General features: G+C 41.6%; 2 protein-coding genes across 4 annotated transcripts; one reads left to right on the forward strand and one right to left on the reverse strand.

The window, feature by feature from the left end:
* Positions 1-8,608, forward strand: TXNL4A (thioredoxin like 4A). Of its 3 annotated transcripts, none has more exons than XM_066323601.1 (4): positions 1-20; positions 457-630; positions 7,292-7,395; positions 8,121-8,608. In XM_066323601.1, exons 2-4 carry the CDS (start codon positions 478-480, stop codon positions 8,290-8,292), a joined length of 429 nt encoding a protein of 142 aa, XP_066179698.1. In that variant the 5' UTR covers positions 1-20; positions 457-477; the 3' UTR covers positions 8,293-8,608. The 3 variants fall into 3 exon arrangements, with proteins under 3 accessions (XP_066179698.1, XP_066179689.1, XP_066179706.1); XM_066323592.1 differs by lacking the exon at positions 1-20 and adding an exon at positions 287-320; XM_066323609.1 differs by lacking the exons at positions 1-20; positions 457-630 and adding an exon at positions 1,922-1,999.
* Positions 8,609-10,876: 2,268 nt separating this feature from the next.
* HSBP1L1 (heat shock factor binding protein 1 like 1) lies at positions 10,877-12,737 on the reverse strand. Its single transcript, XM_066323623.1, has 3 exons — positions 12,582-12,737; positions 12,398-12,457; positions 10,877-11,492 (listed from the first exon to the last, which is right to left on the reverse strand). The coding sequence occupies exons 1-3, from the start codon at positions 12,624-12,626 to the stop codon at positions 11,373-11,375; spliced, it is 225 nt and encodes a 74-aa protein (XP_066179720.1). The 5' UTR covers positions 12,627-12,737; the 3' UTR covers positions 10,877-11,372.
* Between the last annotated feature and the right edge of the window lie 1,290 nt (positions 12,738-14,027).

Below are 14,027 nucleotides of genomic sequence, written 5' to 3' on the forward strand. Positions count from 1 at the left end.
TGAGGGAGGAGGCCCGCGGGGTGCGCTGGGGACGGGCGCGCTGCAGTCGGGCTGGGTGCCGCCGCTCCGTGTCTCTGAGGGAGGAGGCCCGCGGGGTGCGCTGGGGTCGGGCGGGCTGCGGGCGGGCTGGGTGCCGCCGCTCCGTGTCTCTGAGGGAGGAGGCCCGCGGGGTGCGCTGGGGACGGGCGGGCTGCAGTCGGGCTGGGTGCCGCCGCTCCGTGTCTCTGAGGGAGGAGGCCCGCGGGGTGCGCTGGGGACGGGCGGGCTGCAGTCGGGCTGGGTGCCGCCGCTCCGTGTCTCTGAGGGAGGAGGCCCGCGGGGTGCGCTGGGGACGGGCGGGCTGCGGGCGGGCTGGGTGCCGCCGCTCGGTGCCCGCCGGCGCCCCAGGAGGGCCCGGGAGGGAGGGCGCAGGCAGGGCGGGCTGTCAGCTCCAGGGGCATCCCTGTCGTCCCGCAGGCTCGCCAGCCGGCTGTCAGGATGTCGTACATGCTGCCGCACTTGCACAATGGGTGGCAGGTGGACCAGGCCATCCTGTCGGAGGAGGACCGAGTCGTGGTCATCCGCTTCGGGCACGACTGGGACCCCACGTGCATGAAGATGGATGAGGTCCTGTACAGCATCGCCGAGAAGGTAAACAGGAGCTTTCTGCTCCTTCTGAGCTCGGTGTTCCCCGCGGCTTGCTTGGAGCCTGGGACAGCTAATAACGGGTTCTGCACTGGTATCCCAGCTTTAGGAGGCAGCGGGAAAGCTGTGTGGTTTCACTTTCACGAGTGTCTCCTAAAGACTGCCCTGATGTTTGCAGTGTTTTGGAGGGTGAAAAGAGCATCGCAGATACTTGGAATCCGAGGTTGCTGCCTGTTAATAACACGTCATTGAATGAGCATCGGCATTCAGGCAGTAACGCAGCACTCTGGCTTTACAGAGGCAGTGTGTGGTACCTGCCAGCTTTCCGTCTGAGTAACTTGAAAAGTTACTTTCATTTTGGCTCTTAGAAGTGGTGAGGTGCTAAAATGTGCGGGATGGTGTTGATTAATCTGTCATTTATGTAATTCTGATTAATCCATCAGCGATATTAATGTCAGTGATGTTATCTGTGGAGACCAATAGCATTCCCCACTGAGTTGCATGGACTGAATTAAATTTTAAGAGGCAAACTCCACAGCTGTTTTCAAATGGGAACTGAATGATTACCACCAGCTGATCACTTGCTTTAGAAAGATACATGGATAGGAAAAATGAGACTGTTGTAATACACAATCAGCTATAATTTACCTTCTCATATATTTGCTAAAAGTTTTGCATAGTGATATATGTAGAATATTGACAGCTCTTTGAACCACACGAAGAAAGAAGAAAAAATACGTGAGTCTGAAACAGTAACTTGGGTAGGAAATGGTGCCAGCTATCGTAGAAATAATAGAATCGTTTGGGTTGGAAGGGACCTTAAAGATCATCTCATTCCAACTCTCCTGCTATGTCTTACACTAGACCAGGTTGCTCAGGGCTGCATCCCACCTGACTTTGAGCACTGCCAGGAATGGGGCACCCACAGCTTCGCTGCCTTCATACATTTCTGTGCATGCTGCACAGAATTCTGTGCATGCTGCACAGCTTGACATGGAGTAGTTTTTGTGGTGTACTTGCCTTCTGAAGTTTTTTTAAAATAAATTATGTCTTGAAAATCCCCATAAAGAAAGCTCTATACCCACAGCCAAGCGTTAAGACATATTAGAGTGCAGTGAAAGTTTGTGCTGCTTTTAATTCAGTTCTGTATTCAGCCCGGTGTGAGTGTTATGCCCAGGTACTGTTAGTGTGGACCTGTGGCAGGATGCTTGGCAATTTGGCAGACCTGGTGGCAGCTAGGGGTGACTGGGGGCAGAAGGAACAAAGTAACTTCTTATTTAAAAATCTCCCTCTGCAGAAATGGCAAATTAAAGAGGGAGATCCTACCTCATCCTCTTGCTTACAAGCCATGTTTGGATCTCTGCTGTTTTAAAGAGTGAGTAAAAGTTCCAATTGTACAGGTGTTTATTCTAGAGAATAATACAGAATGTTAATGTGCTATAATTGCAGGCTGCATTTGAAGACAATGTGGCCGTATTTTACGTTTGTTACCCTGGTGCAATATTCTTTTAGACTGCAGCATGTTTTTGGGTAGCAGTAATATTTATTTGTAGTTTATGATAGGAGAACACGGGGGGTTTTTTTTCGGTTTGAATCCTTTAGTGGATAAAGAAACTAGAATGCTGTATAAAAGTACAAAGTAGATAATTGTCACTGAAATGTACTCCACTTGCAGTTAACTGTTTTTTTTCCCTAGTGTTACATGAAAAAGAAGCATTTCACTGAATGTCAAAACAAATCGTAATTGTAAGATGTTAGATTTTCTTTTCTTTGCCAGAGTATCAATCAAATATTGATTGAAACAAGAACTGAGTTTCACAAATTTCATCTTAAAGATATTTTTTAAAAATAGACTTTTTTCTTTTCTTTAAAGGAAACTCATAATTATAAAAACCTATCCCCTGAAATACAGGGATTGGCTTGCTAAATTAATACACCTTGTTGTATTGGATTAATGTGCATGTAGGGAGGATTTTTCAAATGTTGTGCATTTATTTAACCATAATCAGAAGTGTGAATAGCTCCTGCTTTTCCTCAAACAGTAGTTTGTGCCTCTGCATTTCTGCTAAGGTTACATGGAAGGTGAGAGAGGAAAAGAAGGTGGGGCAGGGAAAGAGGTAGCTATAAAAAATGGCATACTGGTATTTTAGGTGTTTGTAATTAAAGCTGAGCAAAGTTAAGCCATTTGCTGATGTCTGTAGTTTTCAAAATTATTACCTGTAAGTGCTGCTCTTGGCAGTGCAATGTCTTTCTCTTTTCCCCTAGAAATTTATCACCTAAACTTGCAGCATGATTAGCAAGAAAAAAGTTCAAATAAATATTGCCAGTACAGACTTTGAAGTTTGTACTTGCTCTGTTCAGTTCAGTAATGCTAGCCACGTTCAATTTGAGTAATTTGTTGCAAAAGCAACACAGTTCCTGCATCTTTTGCCGGTGACTTTCTTGTCCAGAAAGTAAGTGTTCTGTTCTTCTAAACAGAAAAAACCACTGTCTAGAAGCTGGTTAGGGAGATGAGAAGATGGAATCTTGGATCTTGTTTCAGATTTCCGTAGATATTTGTGCTGTAAGGTTTGCTTTTCAAAGGCAGCTGAAATCTTCAAAACTGAAAAAAAGGTATTACTTACCTCTGACAGAAATTTCAAGAAACTTCCTGATTTTTGTCATTCATCCTAGTCATTAATCATATTTCTGTGTCAATCTCATGTTGTAGGAATGAATTTATTTCTTTTTTTTGAAAGATATTGTGAATGAAGAAAGGGAGGAGAACTTCAGAGGACAAATGAGTCTCATGGCATATGATTTTTCCTACGTCTGTGTTTCTTGTTTACTAGCAAAGTGTGTGATCTTCATGAAGACAGGATACAGAATCTTTATCTGATGTTAAAAGTCCTGTAGATTCCTCTGCTTTATAGTCTTGAGCCATTCAGTTTAAAGATTTCATAGCAGTCCTGAGGCAGATACAGTTCTGTGAAGTATTAGAACAGCCTCTAACTGTGGCCAGGCAGTAATTTACTTCTGGGTTTTCTGCATGTGTGTTCAGCAGTGTAGATTGGTTAGATGATAGAAGCTGCCATCACTGGGGAGAAGGGGAAAAACAACCAACAAAATTGAAGCCTAACCTGTGAAAGCAAGTCATAAAATTTTGAATCTGTTTGAGTTAGGTTTCCTACTCTACCCTGTTTCACGTGAACAGCAGCTCCAATTGCCAAGGCAAAAAAAGTTTTGAATTGAAAGACAGATAAGGGAAGTGTCAGAAATAGTTAATATCTGTCTCTGAAAATGTTTTTGTCTTCAGTTGTTGCAAAAGTTAGGTGCTGCCCAGAAGGAGGTCTCTCACTAAAGTTTTGATTTTATTTTTCTTCAGAAAGCAGTTGGCTTACTGCAACAAATTTACTGTATTTAGTGTATGTTATGAAGTTAAGCACTTTCAGAATAAATTTGTGTTACTATGTGTTCAGCTTCTAAAATACTCCAAGCTTTTTTTCATATTGCTCTGCAGTAAAACTTTGGTTTGTATTAACAAATTCAGTGTAGTCTCCCTTGTAACTACTGCAACTGCTTGTATTTAGTGGGGTTTGCTTGTTTAGAGTTGTATTTTATTCTTGTTCTGAGGTGTCCGTACTGTATCTTTAGTTACAACCCACAAGCCAGAAAGAAAACTTGTTAGCAACCACTGCTTTGACAGGTTAGCAAAGCTGGTTTTGTACAGAAATGTAGGTTTTCAACTGACAGCTCTGTCTGAGCAATGAATTCACATCCCTACAGGGAGAGGCCAACCTTTGGTTTGTCTCCACAAACCATGCACATCCATAGCAGTTACTTCCATTAAATCAAAGCCTAAGCTAAAGCATGGTGAATTAGAGCTGGCTGTGTGTGAAGCTGGCTCAGGTGCTGCTCTGTACTGCTGCTGTTGTGGCTCCAATATTGTGTCTGAGACAGGAACTGCTGCTTCAGGCTCTGAAACTGGTCAATATTGTGCCAAAAGAGACATTTGAGCCCCTGCAAGACTTGTCTCGTGTTGAACTAAAATACCTCTTGGTGACAAGCTTGCCCAGCCCCTAAACGTTGCATAGGGCACTGCAGTTCTTTGGCATCACACTCTCCATGTGGTTAGTCCTTCCTTAGGCCTGAATCCCAATCTCCTGCTGCTGTCCTTGGCAGCCAGTGTCCAAACTCAACAAAGCACACCCTCATTCAATGTGCTCTCGAGCTAACTCCTTTTGGAGTAGTGATCTTGCTAAATTTGAAATTAGGAAAGTAAGGGGTAAAGAATAGAGCCACTTTTAAAGTTTTGAATGCAAATTTGAGTCCAGCTCTAAGGTCTTCTTTGGACTTAATAGGAGCTTTTCAGCAGGCGACTGTCATCCTTTTCACTTCTATAAAAGTTGGTCAGAGAGAAGTAAGATTAATTAATGTCTTGGGTGCTTGGATTCAGGTGATGACTTGAATATGTGCTGTGCAAAGGTAATTTGAGTGATCCTGTCCTCCTTATTAAGATTTATATAACAAAACCAGACTTGTATAGTCTGTTTCTCTTGTATGAAATCCTAGGCTGTTGATGATCACTGCTAGTGACAAGCATTTCTGGTTCTGCAACAGCTCAACTAAATTAAATGCATATAATGTCAAACTAACTTTAAAAGGTTTTTTTGTTCCAGTGCTATCTGGAATACAGAGTTGTTGGAAGTAAAATTTTGGTTTAGGAGTGCTTTTGAAGAGCTATTTTGGTGCAACATGTAAACCTCCTAATCTTTCACCGAACAAAACGGGTCCTAAGAATGTTTTTTTAATGCTAGGTTTATCTTAAAATAATTTTCCAGGCTCCAAATTAAGTAATTGTTCAAAGATGGTGTGTTCCATCAAAATTGCTGAATGTGTTGTAGAAATTTCCCCACATGGTGAAGCAGTTTAGCACTGCTGATGCTAAAAATGCCAGCAGAGTGGAAGGAATAATGACAGGATAAAATGAAAATGGCTCATCAGGTGTTTTGTTTTCTAAAAAAAGGACCAAAACCCCCAGAACTGTCTCGCTTGCCAGGGCTCACCAGGGAGCTTCAGTCACTTCTTGGCTAAATTGTGTTGACTCTGAACATCCCAGTAAGGTTCTTAGAAGTCTTTTATGTAAAATTGAAATGGCTGTGAAGGATCCCTTCAGAGGGTTTGATATTATGACGGTTTTAGTTTACAGGCTTCACCTCTTGCCTGATTTAGAACATGGCTTAAATAGGATGTTTCCTTTATAATATTGATTGAATCTAGGAGTGTAACTGGCTCCATAAAAGCAGAGTAAAAACTTTAAATGCTGTTTCACTTTAGAAGAGATTTTACATGCTTTGCTGCTAATACTTACTTACACTCTTGAAGTGTGATTATTTTTTATAGTTTTGAAACTGTCTTGAAGCAGAAGTCCATAAAAATTATTTACTCTGTTCTTCTCTGGTGTTTTGTTTTTGGTTTTTTGGTTTTTTTTTGTTTTTTTTTTTTTTTTTTTTTAATAAACATTTCCATACTTTCTTAGTAAAGTGCCTGCTAGGATGTCTACATACAGGCTACATAATATATCATATTTTTCTCATCCAAACCAATCCTGCTCTGTGAATTAAACTAAAATATTGTTCCTTCAGGCAGATATTATACTCGTCATAGCATTTCTGGACTTTTGACAGCAGAATTAACAAGTACTGTCATGAACATGTGTGTTAACTTCAGGCTGGTAATTCTGGGAGGGACCAAAATTGTGTTAGCAGGTAACTGAGGTCAGGGAGGCACAATTGTACACTCCTGGTGTAGTGCATGAGCATTTGATAATATATCTTACAGTTAAATGTTTGTGCAATTTGGGTGACTTCTGACTTAGGATGTAATGTGTGTGAGTGTGTTAATTTCTACTGTGCACTTATTAACTAAGTTTAGAAACCAAAACTTCCCCCAATTCCACTTAATGACAAGTATGCTACATCTAGGGAACAAAAATGTGACATGGTTTTCTTGCAGGAATGAATGCATTGACTGTGACACTAGAGGGGAGGGATTCTTTTGCATGTAACTGAGTCACTTTGCAAAATGAAAGCCAGTTTACCAGAATTGTCCAGTCAATAGCTTCATATCAAGGTCTTATATTTTAGCAATTACACTTTTAAGTTTCAGCTTTGCACCTCTCAAAAAAAGTGACTGTTTTTTAAATTAAATTATAAGTTTCCTTTTCATTTAATGAGTCTTGTTAGACAAATTGGATGTTACAGAGGGGGAAAAATGCTTGGAGGCAGGCACCTCCAGAGCATTGTAGATCATTAATTTTCTGAAGTCCATAAGCAGCTGATGACAGAGGCAAAATGTGTCAGCTTGGCTTGCACAAAGCAGTTACTCCACTTGTTTTGAGCTGTGCCTGCCACTGTGAGTTCTCAGTTGTCTATAAAGGGCATTTGTTCCTCTGGATGTTGATTTAGCATAGCATCTTTCCAGTTGACACTGGATGGGAAATGAGCTTTTTGGCTATACTGAAAAATATTTTCCATGTTAATTCGTTGTTGTGGTTAACAGTAAAATCTAGGCTGTTTATTCTGATTTTATGACTTAATTTGGAAAATAAATGTTACAATAATGAAAGCTCATGTCTTTTAATTGGTAATATATATTGCTTTTGTATTTCCTGTTTTCTTCTGTTTAGGTTAAAAACTTTGCTGTTATTTATCTTGTGGACATCACTGAAGTACCAGACTTCAACAAGATGTACGAGTTGTATGATCCCTGTACTGTCATGTTTTTCTTCAGGTATGTGAGGGGTTTGGAATGTAACTCATTTAAACTTTCTGTTTGTCAAAGACAGTGTCTCAGCAGATTGTTTCCAAATGCATAGCAGCACACTGATACCTGTGTTTTCATTGCCCTTCAGAAGAGTGAACTGATTAAACAGGAAAATGGCTTGTTTTCCAATTAGCCTGGTAACAGTGTTCGATAATAGAATGCAAGTTAGTGATAGTGAAGACTGGGTTTATTATCCATTGTTCTTAGTTTTAAATCTCAAACTTCCTGTAGAGAATGCTGTAGTAATACAGCAATCAAGCTTGCCAAACTTGCTTTCAAGATAAATCAAAAGTAGTAAGGTCTTTTTTGGAGGTAAGCTTTCTACACTGATGAGATAAAATGTTCCACTGACAAGCATGGAAGTGTCTCTGAAGATTGACAGTAGTGGGAAAGAAATACCAACAATAAGGAATATGCTGAAGGATAATTGCACTGAGTAGCCATTTTGGGGACATGTTTGGAGTCTTTATTCTTGCTTTAAAAATTGGCAGCAAAATGTCAGCTTGAGTGAGAGGAGTGGATATTCTTCCAGATGGATATTCATCTGCAGATGTCCTTTAATACTTGCTTTGCAAGCCTGTTTATGTTTATAAGGGCTTCCTTTGATCCTACAAAGCATTTGGGGGGGGGTAAGATTTCTTTCTGAATTGTAGTACCACATTAACTTGTTTTTTTGTTCTTCCTCTTTAAAGGAACAAACACATCATGATTGATTTAGGTACAGGTAATAACAACAAGATCAACTGGGCAATGGAAGATAAGCAGGAGATGATTGACATTATAGAAACTGTTTATAGAGGAGCCCGCAAAGGTCGAGGTTTGGTGGTATCACCGAAAGATTATTCCACTAAATATAGATATTGATGTTTCTTTGGGCTGCCTTTTTTCATAATCCTATGTCCACTTAAATTTATTTCTGTGTATGTGTGTACATATATGTATATTAAAAGGAAAAAAAAACCCAACCCTACAAGTCCTTGAATTTTGAGCATAATTTGGATTCTTGAAAAGATTTGAATTCTGTTTGAGAAGTAGAAAACTCAAAGCCTGGAACTGTCTTGACTGCAGTAATATTGTAGCTGAATTTTGGGGTTTTCTTTTTTAAAGACTTTCTCCTTTGTTGTCGTTTTGGTATTACATATTTTTGTACACAAAAAGCCTGTTTGCAGAAAAACATTTCGACTGGTTTTGTTTGCTTTTATTACAAAAATATCTGGGAAAACTATATCATAGGTTTTTTTTAAAGAATAAAGTGAGTTCCACTTACCTTAATTTTTTTCAGTTAGAAGACAAAGATTTTACTTCTACTACCAAGTGTGCTGTAGAGGATTTAGAAAGTGTGAAGGAAGTAAACCAAAAGGGTCTCAATTTCTGCTGAAGTTAATCCGGTTTAGAGTGATTGTTGATTTTGGAATCATTTATGTTCGAAGGGACCATCAACCTCCCAGTCATAGTAGGTTCCACATGGTCAGGTTGCCCAGGATTGTGTCCAGTGTTGAATATCGTGGTTGGACTAGGTGGTCTTCAAAGTGTCTTCCAACCTTGATGATTCCATATGCTCTAAGTTTGGAGAATCCTCAGCCTTTCTGGAAGGCCTTTTCTGCTGTTTGAGCACCTTCATAGTTGAAAAAGGTGTTCCTTGCGTCTAGCTGTATTTTCTGTGTTTCAGCTTGTGTTGAGTAACCCTGGTGTACAGCCTTCAACAGTGTCTCTTCCCCGTGCTCTGCCATGGGATGGTGGTTTGCAGCAGGAAGCCACGCTCATTTCTTAAGGGTGGACTAAGATTTCTCTCAAACCTTGGATCTGCTGTACTCCACTGTACCTTAGTGGCTCTGTTTTACCTCCCTCCCACCACTGCATCTCTTGAATTGGGGGGCCCCAGACTGAGAGAATATTGTGGATGTGGTCTCCCAGCCAGGTGAGTGGAGGAGTGAATGACCTGCTGGCACTCCTTGTGCTAATACTGACTGCAGCAGTGAGTTGCTGCAGCCTGGGCACCGTGCTCACTCAGTCAGCCTTTCCACCAGACCCCCTTTCCTGCTAAGCAGTGCCAGCCAGCCCCTCGCACCTGCCCAGCTTGGCATCTCCAACTTCATCAAGATCCTATTGACCCATTTCTGCAGCCTGTCCTCCAGCATACCAACCTCTCCCCCTAATCTGACAGTACGTGCAAGTCTACACTGATTAAAGCACTAATTGGAATGAGTTCTTGATATTAATGAAGGCTGTAATAGTAGAAGCATTTCTCCCTCATTAGCTGAGGTATTCTGTTAAACTGGCACTGGTTCAGTTTCTGCATTTATGGTAAAACGTTCCCATTACATTTCAAACTAAATCTTCCTTGCAAAGACTACCCATGTTTTGGTGTATAGCCTTTAAGTTAGTGCAGATGTCCTGTTTTCTGACTACCAATTTCTTCTTCTGGACATGCTTGGTAACTAGAATTCCTCATCTATTTCCAGGTCTTTAAATAAACTGTTTTCATCAAAACAGCTAACATAAAGAACTGAAATTGTCACAAAATACCTGGGTGATGTTACCTGCACTGATGTGCACAGCTTTGGGTGGGCTTGTGCAAAGAGCAACAAGCAAGTAGTTGTAGTCTACAAATACTGCCCTAATTTTTAGTACAGAATGGTTTATTCTAAGAACATATATGCTAAAAAGGCAACAAATCTTATTATTTTAATAGTAAAATAAATACATTTTCATACATTGAAAACATCTGTGATTGGGTAAGTTCACTATACAGGATATAGTTTTCTATCCAAAACAGTGGCTTTGCCTTCTCTGAAACTAACAGTTCTTTTTCAGCTCCAGGAAATACAGTGCCTCACTTAGATGAAAAAACCTAGCTTTCTATTTTTTTTTCTGGGGCAATAGTTAAAATTTTTTTTCCAAGGTTCTGTTATGACATGATGCAAACACATTTGTTTTCCCTTAACACTTTTTGTTAGTGTGACACTTGACTGTAAAATCTCAGAGTCAGTCAATGTTCTGCCTTTAATCTTCTTCAAATCCCATTTTATTGCTGCAAAGATACAGTGAATAAGTAGGTTAGTGATTTATTCATGAATGTGATTCAGTATGGAGATAGGAAGATCCCTGTACACTGAAATACATCTTTGTGGGTTGTCTTTCTGCATTTCTGAATATTGCCTACCTTGTTCAAAAGGCATCAGGATTAATAGATACCTGAATTTCTTGAGAATATTTGCAGACATTCCTGTCTTTCACTGGGTAAGAAGTTCCAATGACAAGAATAATTGATGTGTCTCAGTTTGAATCAGGAAAGTGTGCAACAACAGGAGGACAACATCACTTGCATCCACAGAACACGGAAGCAGCACTGCCTCATAAATACTTGGAACACCGAGTCAGGCATCCAGCAGGGAGTGGGCTCGCCTTTGCAACAGATGGATACAAAATGCAGAACACAATCCTGAAATGTAGCATAGTTTTATATTATAAAGTGATTGACTGTAATTTCCTGGTGTGTTTGGGATGAGTGCATGTGAGAGGTGTGCTCCAAGCCACACTGGGAAGCTGTAGCAGGTTTAAAAGCAGAGGTACATAAATTTATACCAGCGAGAATCCTCAGCTAGGTTAGCATACCTGAGGGACAGGAATGGTGGGCAGGAGCACTTCGACCCACACACATTTCACAATGAATGGACAGCCTCAGTTCACTTCAGGTGTGAACTACCCCCTTGTATATGGCACTCAGCTGGAACAGAGGCAGCAAGATGCAGTTTTTCTTTTGTAAAAGTGATCACATTCTTTGGCTCTTGGCAAAAAAAAAATAAAAAAAAATCCAAGGTATATTAAATACGTTTTTTAAAAGTACACTTTCAAATCCAAGAAAATGCAGGTATCCTAAATATATGAACACCAGTACTTGCCTATCACTCAAAACTAAGTGGAAGTGTATAAAACAGAAAAACTTAAGTAAATGTCTTTACTCCCAATTCTTCATTGCTGTTTTCTACCCCAGCCTCTGTCATCAGGTCAGCAACACGCTTCTGAAGGTCACTGATGCGCTCACCCATTTCTTCCAGTAAAAAGTTAAAGATAACGTATTTATAAATAGGAGTTACACAATTATACAGATTTTTTTCTTCTGTAAGAAAAAGAAGCATCTTTGTTTCAGATGTGTCAGCCCTTTAGTTGTTCACGTTTAATGCAAAATGAAGCATGCATAAGGTAATATTGTTAGAACACAATCCCACGTTCTCTTACAACAGATCAGCATTCAAATTCTTAGTATCAAAAGCCTTTGCAAATACTGATGACTGAACTGTGGAAGAGACTGTTTTCTTTCTGAGGAACTATTTTAGGTGATACAATACAGTTAACCTACACAAGCAGAATATGAGTGCTACTCTTAACATTATTCAGGAAGCTGCTTCCTAAAAGGTCATATTTCTGGAAAAAAAAAAAAAAAAAAAGCTTCAGAAAGCAGAGGTAGTTTCTCTAAGTACATGTAATAAGAAAGCTCAGAGCCCCTTCAGGTCTGATTTTCTGCTTTTGAGGGCTCACCTTGTCATGCTCAGGCCAACAGCTGCTTTTAAACCGTGGCTCATTTGAGTTGCATTTTTGGAGATGGATGCTTTTTTTAATGCACCTTCAGAATCTTTACAGGTAATTCGATACTTATTTTACTGGAAAGCCAGAACTGTTGCACAGAGAATACCTTGCTACTTGCAGTGAAACATTTTTAGCATTTCCTTTTTAGAAAAAGGGATGTATAAACAGGCTGGGGGGTGGGGGGAAGTCAGGCGCCTTTACGTCATAGGTGTTTAGCCACGTCACTCATTAGACACTAATTTGCTGTTTAAGACAGAAACCCGTCCCGCTGTTAGAAGCAAAGACCCCCGCCCGCCCGCACCCATCAGCGCGCAGTGACCCCAGCCACGGACTCCGGAATCCAGCCGCGGCTAGCCCACGTTCCAAAGAGGATATTTCTCAGCGTTAACTTTTCCGTCAGCGCCTGAAAATTCTCCTGCAGCCGGCAGAGCAGATTTTCCGCCTGCGAGGGGAGGGGGGAAATAAACCCAGGGGAAGCAGAAGGCAGGGCCCCGGCCGTCCAGGAGCCCCGCAGCCAGGGCACCCAGCCCGGCCCCGCTCCCCGGCCCGGAGCCAGCCCCACTCACCAGCTGCGGCAGCTCCACGGCTCCCGGCGGATCGGCGGCCGCCATCGGCCCCGGTTTCGGTCCCGGCCCCGGCCCCGGCCCCGGCCCCGGCCCTCCGCCCGCCTCCGCGGGCGCGGCGGGGCGGGCAGCGAGTGCACGGCCCCGCCCGCAGCGCACCGCACGGAGCCGGGGCATCCTCAACTACCAATCCTTTATTTAACGAAGAAATCGTCATGCCGCACGGCAATAGCTAAATAAGGATGCCGAGTTTTGATCTTAAGAGGTCTTACAATTTTATGTTATTTTTTAAAAGGTTTGCTTCCTTTCCCGCCGTGTAGCTAGTTTTGTGAGATGAAGTGGTAAAAACAGCGTGGTGGCTGACGTTCCTTGCAACTGCAATGTCGAGCGAGACAACACCAAAGGCATCAGCAAGAGTCGCGCGGTGCCTCCTGCAGCGCCAGCATCTAGGTCATCCCCGGCTTTTGGGCTGCACAGCGCAAAGAGCTCCTGGTGCAGCTATTACAGAGGTGTCTTTCTTCTGGATGCTGTGACAGTTGCCTGATGTAAATGAAGAGGGCTTCAGTTTACTGTCTCTGTATGGTTAGGAGCATATCACTGTTGGGCAATAAATTACCTAAGTCAATTACTTTGAGTAATTACATATGCTAGATATGCCAAATATGTGTCTTCATCCACAAGAAATTTCTGAGTTAGGAATGACTTCAGTTGCTGTCAGCTACCACTTAGATTACTTCTTCATAAACCTGTTTTCCTTCTTGATCTTCCCCACCTCATTTGAGAGGGTGTGTTAATCTCTGAGGTGAAATTCTGCCATCAAAGCCAACCTCTGCATTGCTACCTGCTTCCCATAATTGTGGGTTCTCTGTAGAGCCTTATCTTCCCCCTTCTTGCAGGTTGCCCTCGTTGTGGAAAGAAAAAGCAAGCACGTTTTGCAAAGCTTGAGTGTTCTAATAGTGTTTGTGCTCTTGAAAGCTTCTAGAAAAAAAAATTTGAACAATATTATGTGTGTACATAGGGCTCGCTTTGGTATGTAGCCACTAGCTTCAACCATACAGCCTTTTTGTTCTGTTGCATAAGTAATAAGGACTAATTGGTGCTTCTTACCTGTTTATTTGTCGATAATAAATCTTCTTTCCTTTAAGGCTAGGTAGTAGAGCTACGTAGTATTTTTGCATTTTTACTTCTGATAACAGACATAGCCTTCCTGGTTTTCCCTCCTTCCAGAAGAGCTACAAAAGCTTCTCTCACAAAGCGTATTTTCCCCCAGAGGCAGTCGAAGTGGCTCTGTCTGATTGGGCCGAGTTACCTTGAACAAAGCCACAGAGTCCTATTTGTAGTGAAGAGCTTGCAAGGATAAAGAACAAGCTGGAAATACAGAGGAGCAAGCATTATACAGCAAATCAATTTGCAGGAATCCCACTACATCTTTGTAGTGCGACATTTTAG

The sequence above is a fragment of the Sylvia atricapilla genome, chromosome 1 (genome assembly GCF_009819655.1).
Source record: "Sylvia atricapilla isolate bSylAtr1 chromosome 1, bSylAtr1.pri, whole genome shotgun sequence".
Taxonomy (NCBI): Eukaryota; Metazoa; Chordata; class Aves; order Passeriformes; family Sylviidae; genus Sylvia; species Sylvia atricapilla.

Excerpts from the sequence above, each read along its gene's own strand:
- HSBP1L1 (XM_066323623.1), bottom strand. The coding sequence starts at position 12,626 with ATGGCGGCCGCCGATCCGCCGGGAGCCGTGGAGCTGCCGCAGCTG. Across the intron at positions 12,458-12,581 it reads CCGTGGAGCTGCCGCAGCTG|GCGGAAAATCTGCTCTGCCG; the intron begins GTGAGTGGGGCT and ends CTCCCCTCGCAG. Across the intron at positions 11,493-12,397 it reads CGCTGACGGAAAAGTTAACG|TTTTTACTGGAAGAAATGGG; the intron begins CTGAGAAATATC and ends GTTATCTTTAAC.
- TXNL4A (XM_066323601.1), top strand. The coding sequence starts at position 478 with ATGTCGTACATGCTGCCGCACTTGCACAATGGGTGGCAGGTGGACCAG. Across the intron at positions 631-7,291 it reads TGTACAGCATCGCCGAGAAG|GTTAAAAACTTTGCTGTTAT; the intron begins GTAAACAGGAGC and ends TCTTCTGTTTAG. Across the intron at positions 7,396-8,120 it reads ACTGTCATGTTTTTCTTCAG|GAACAAACACATCATGATTG; the intron begins GTATGTGAGGGG and ends TCCTCTTTAAAG.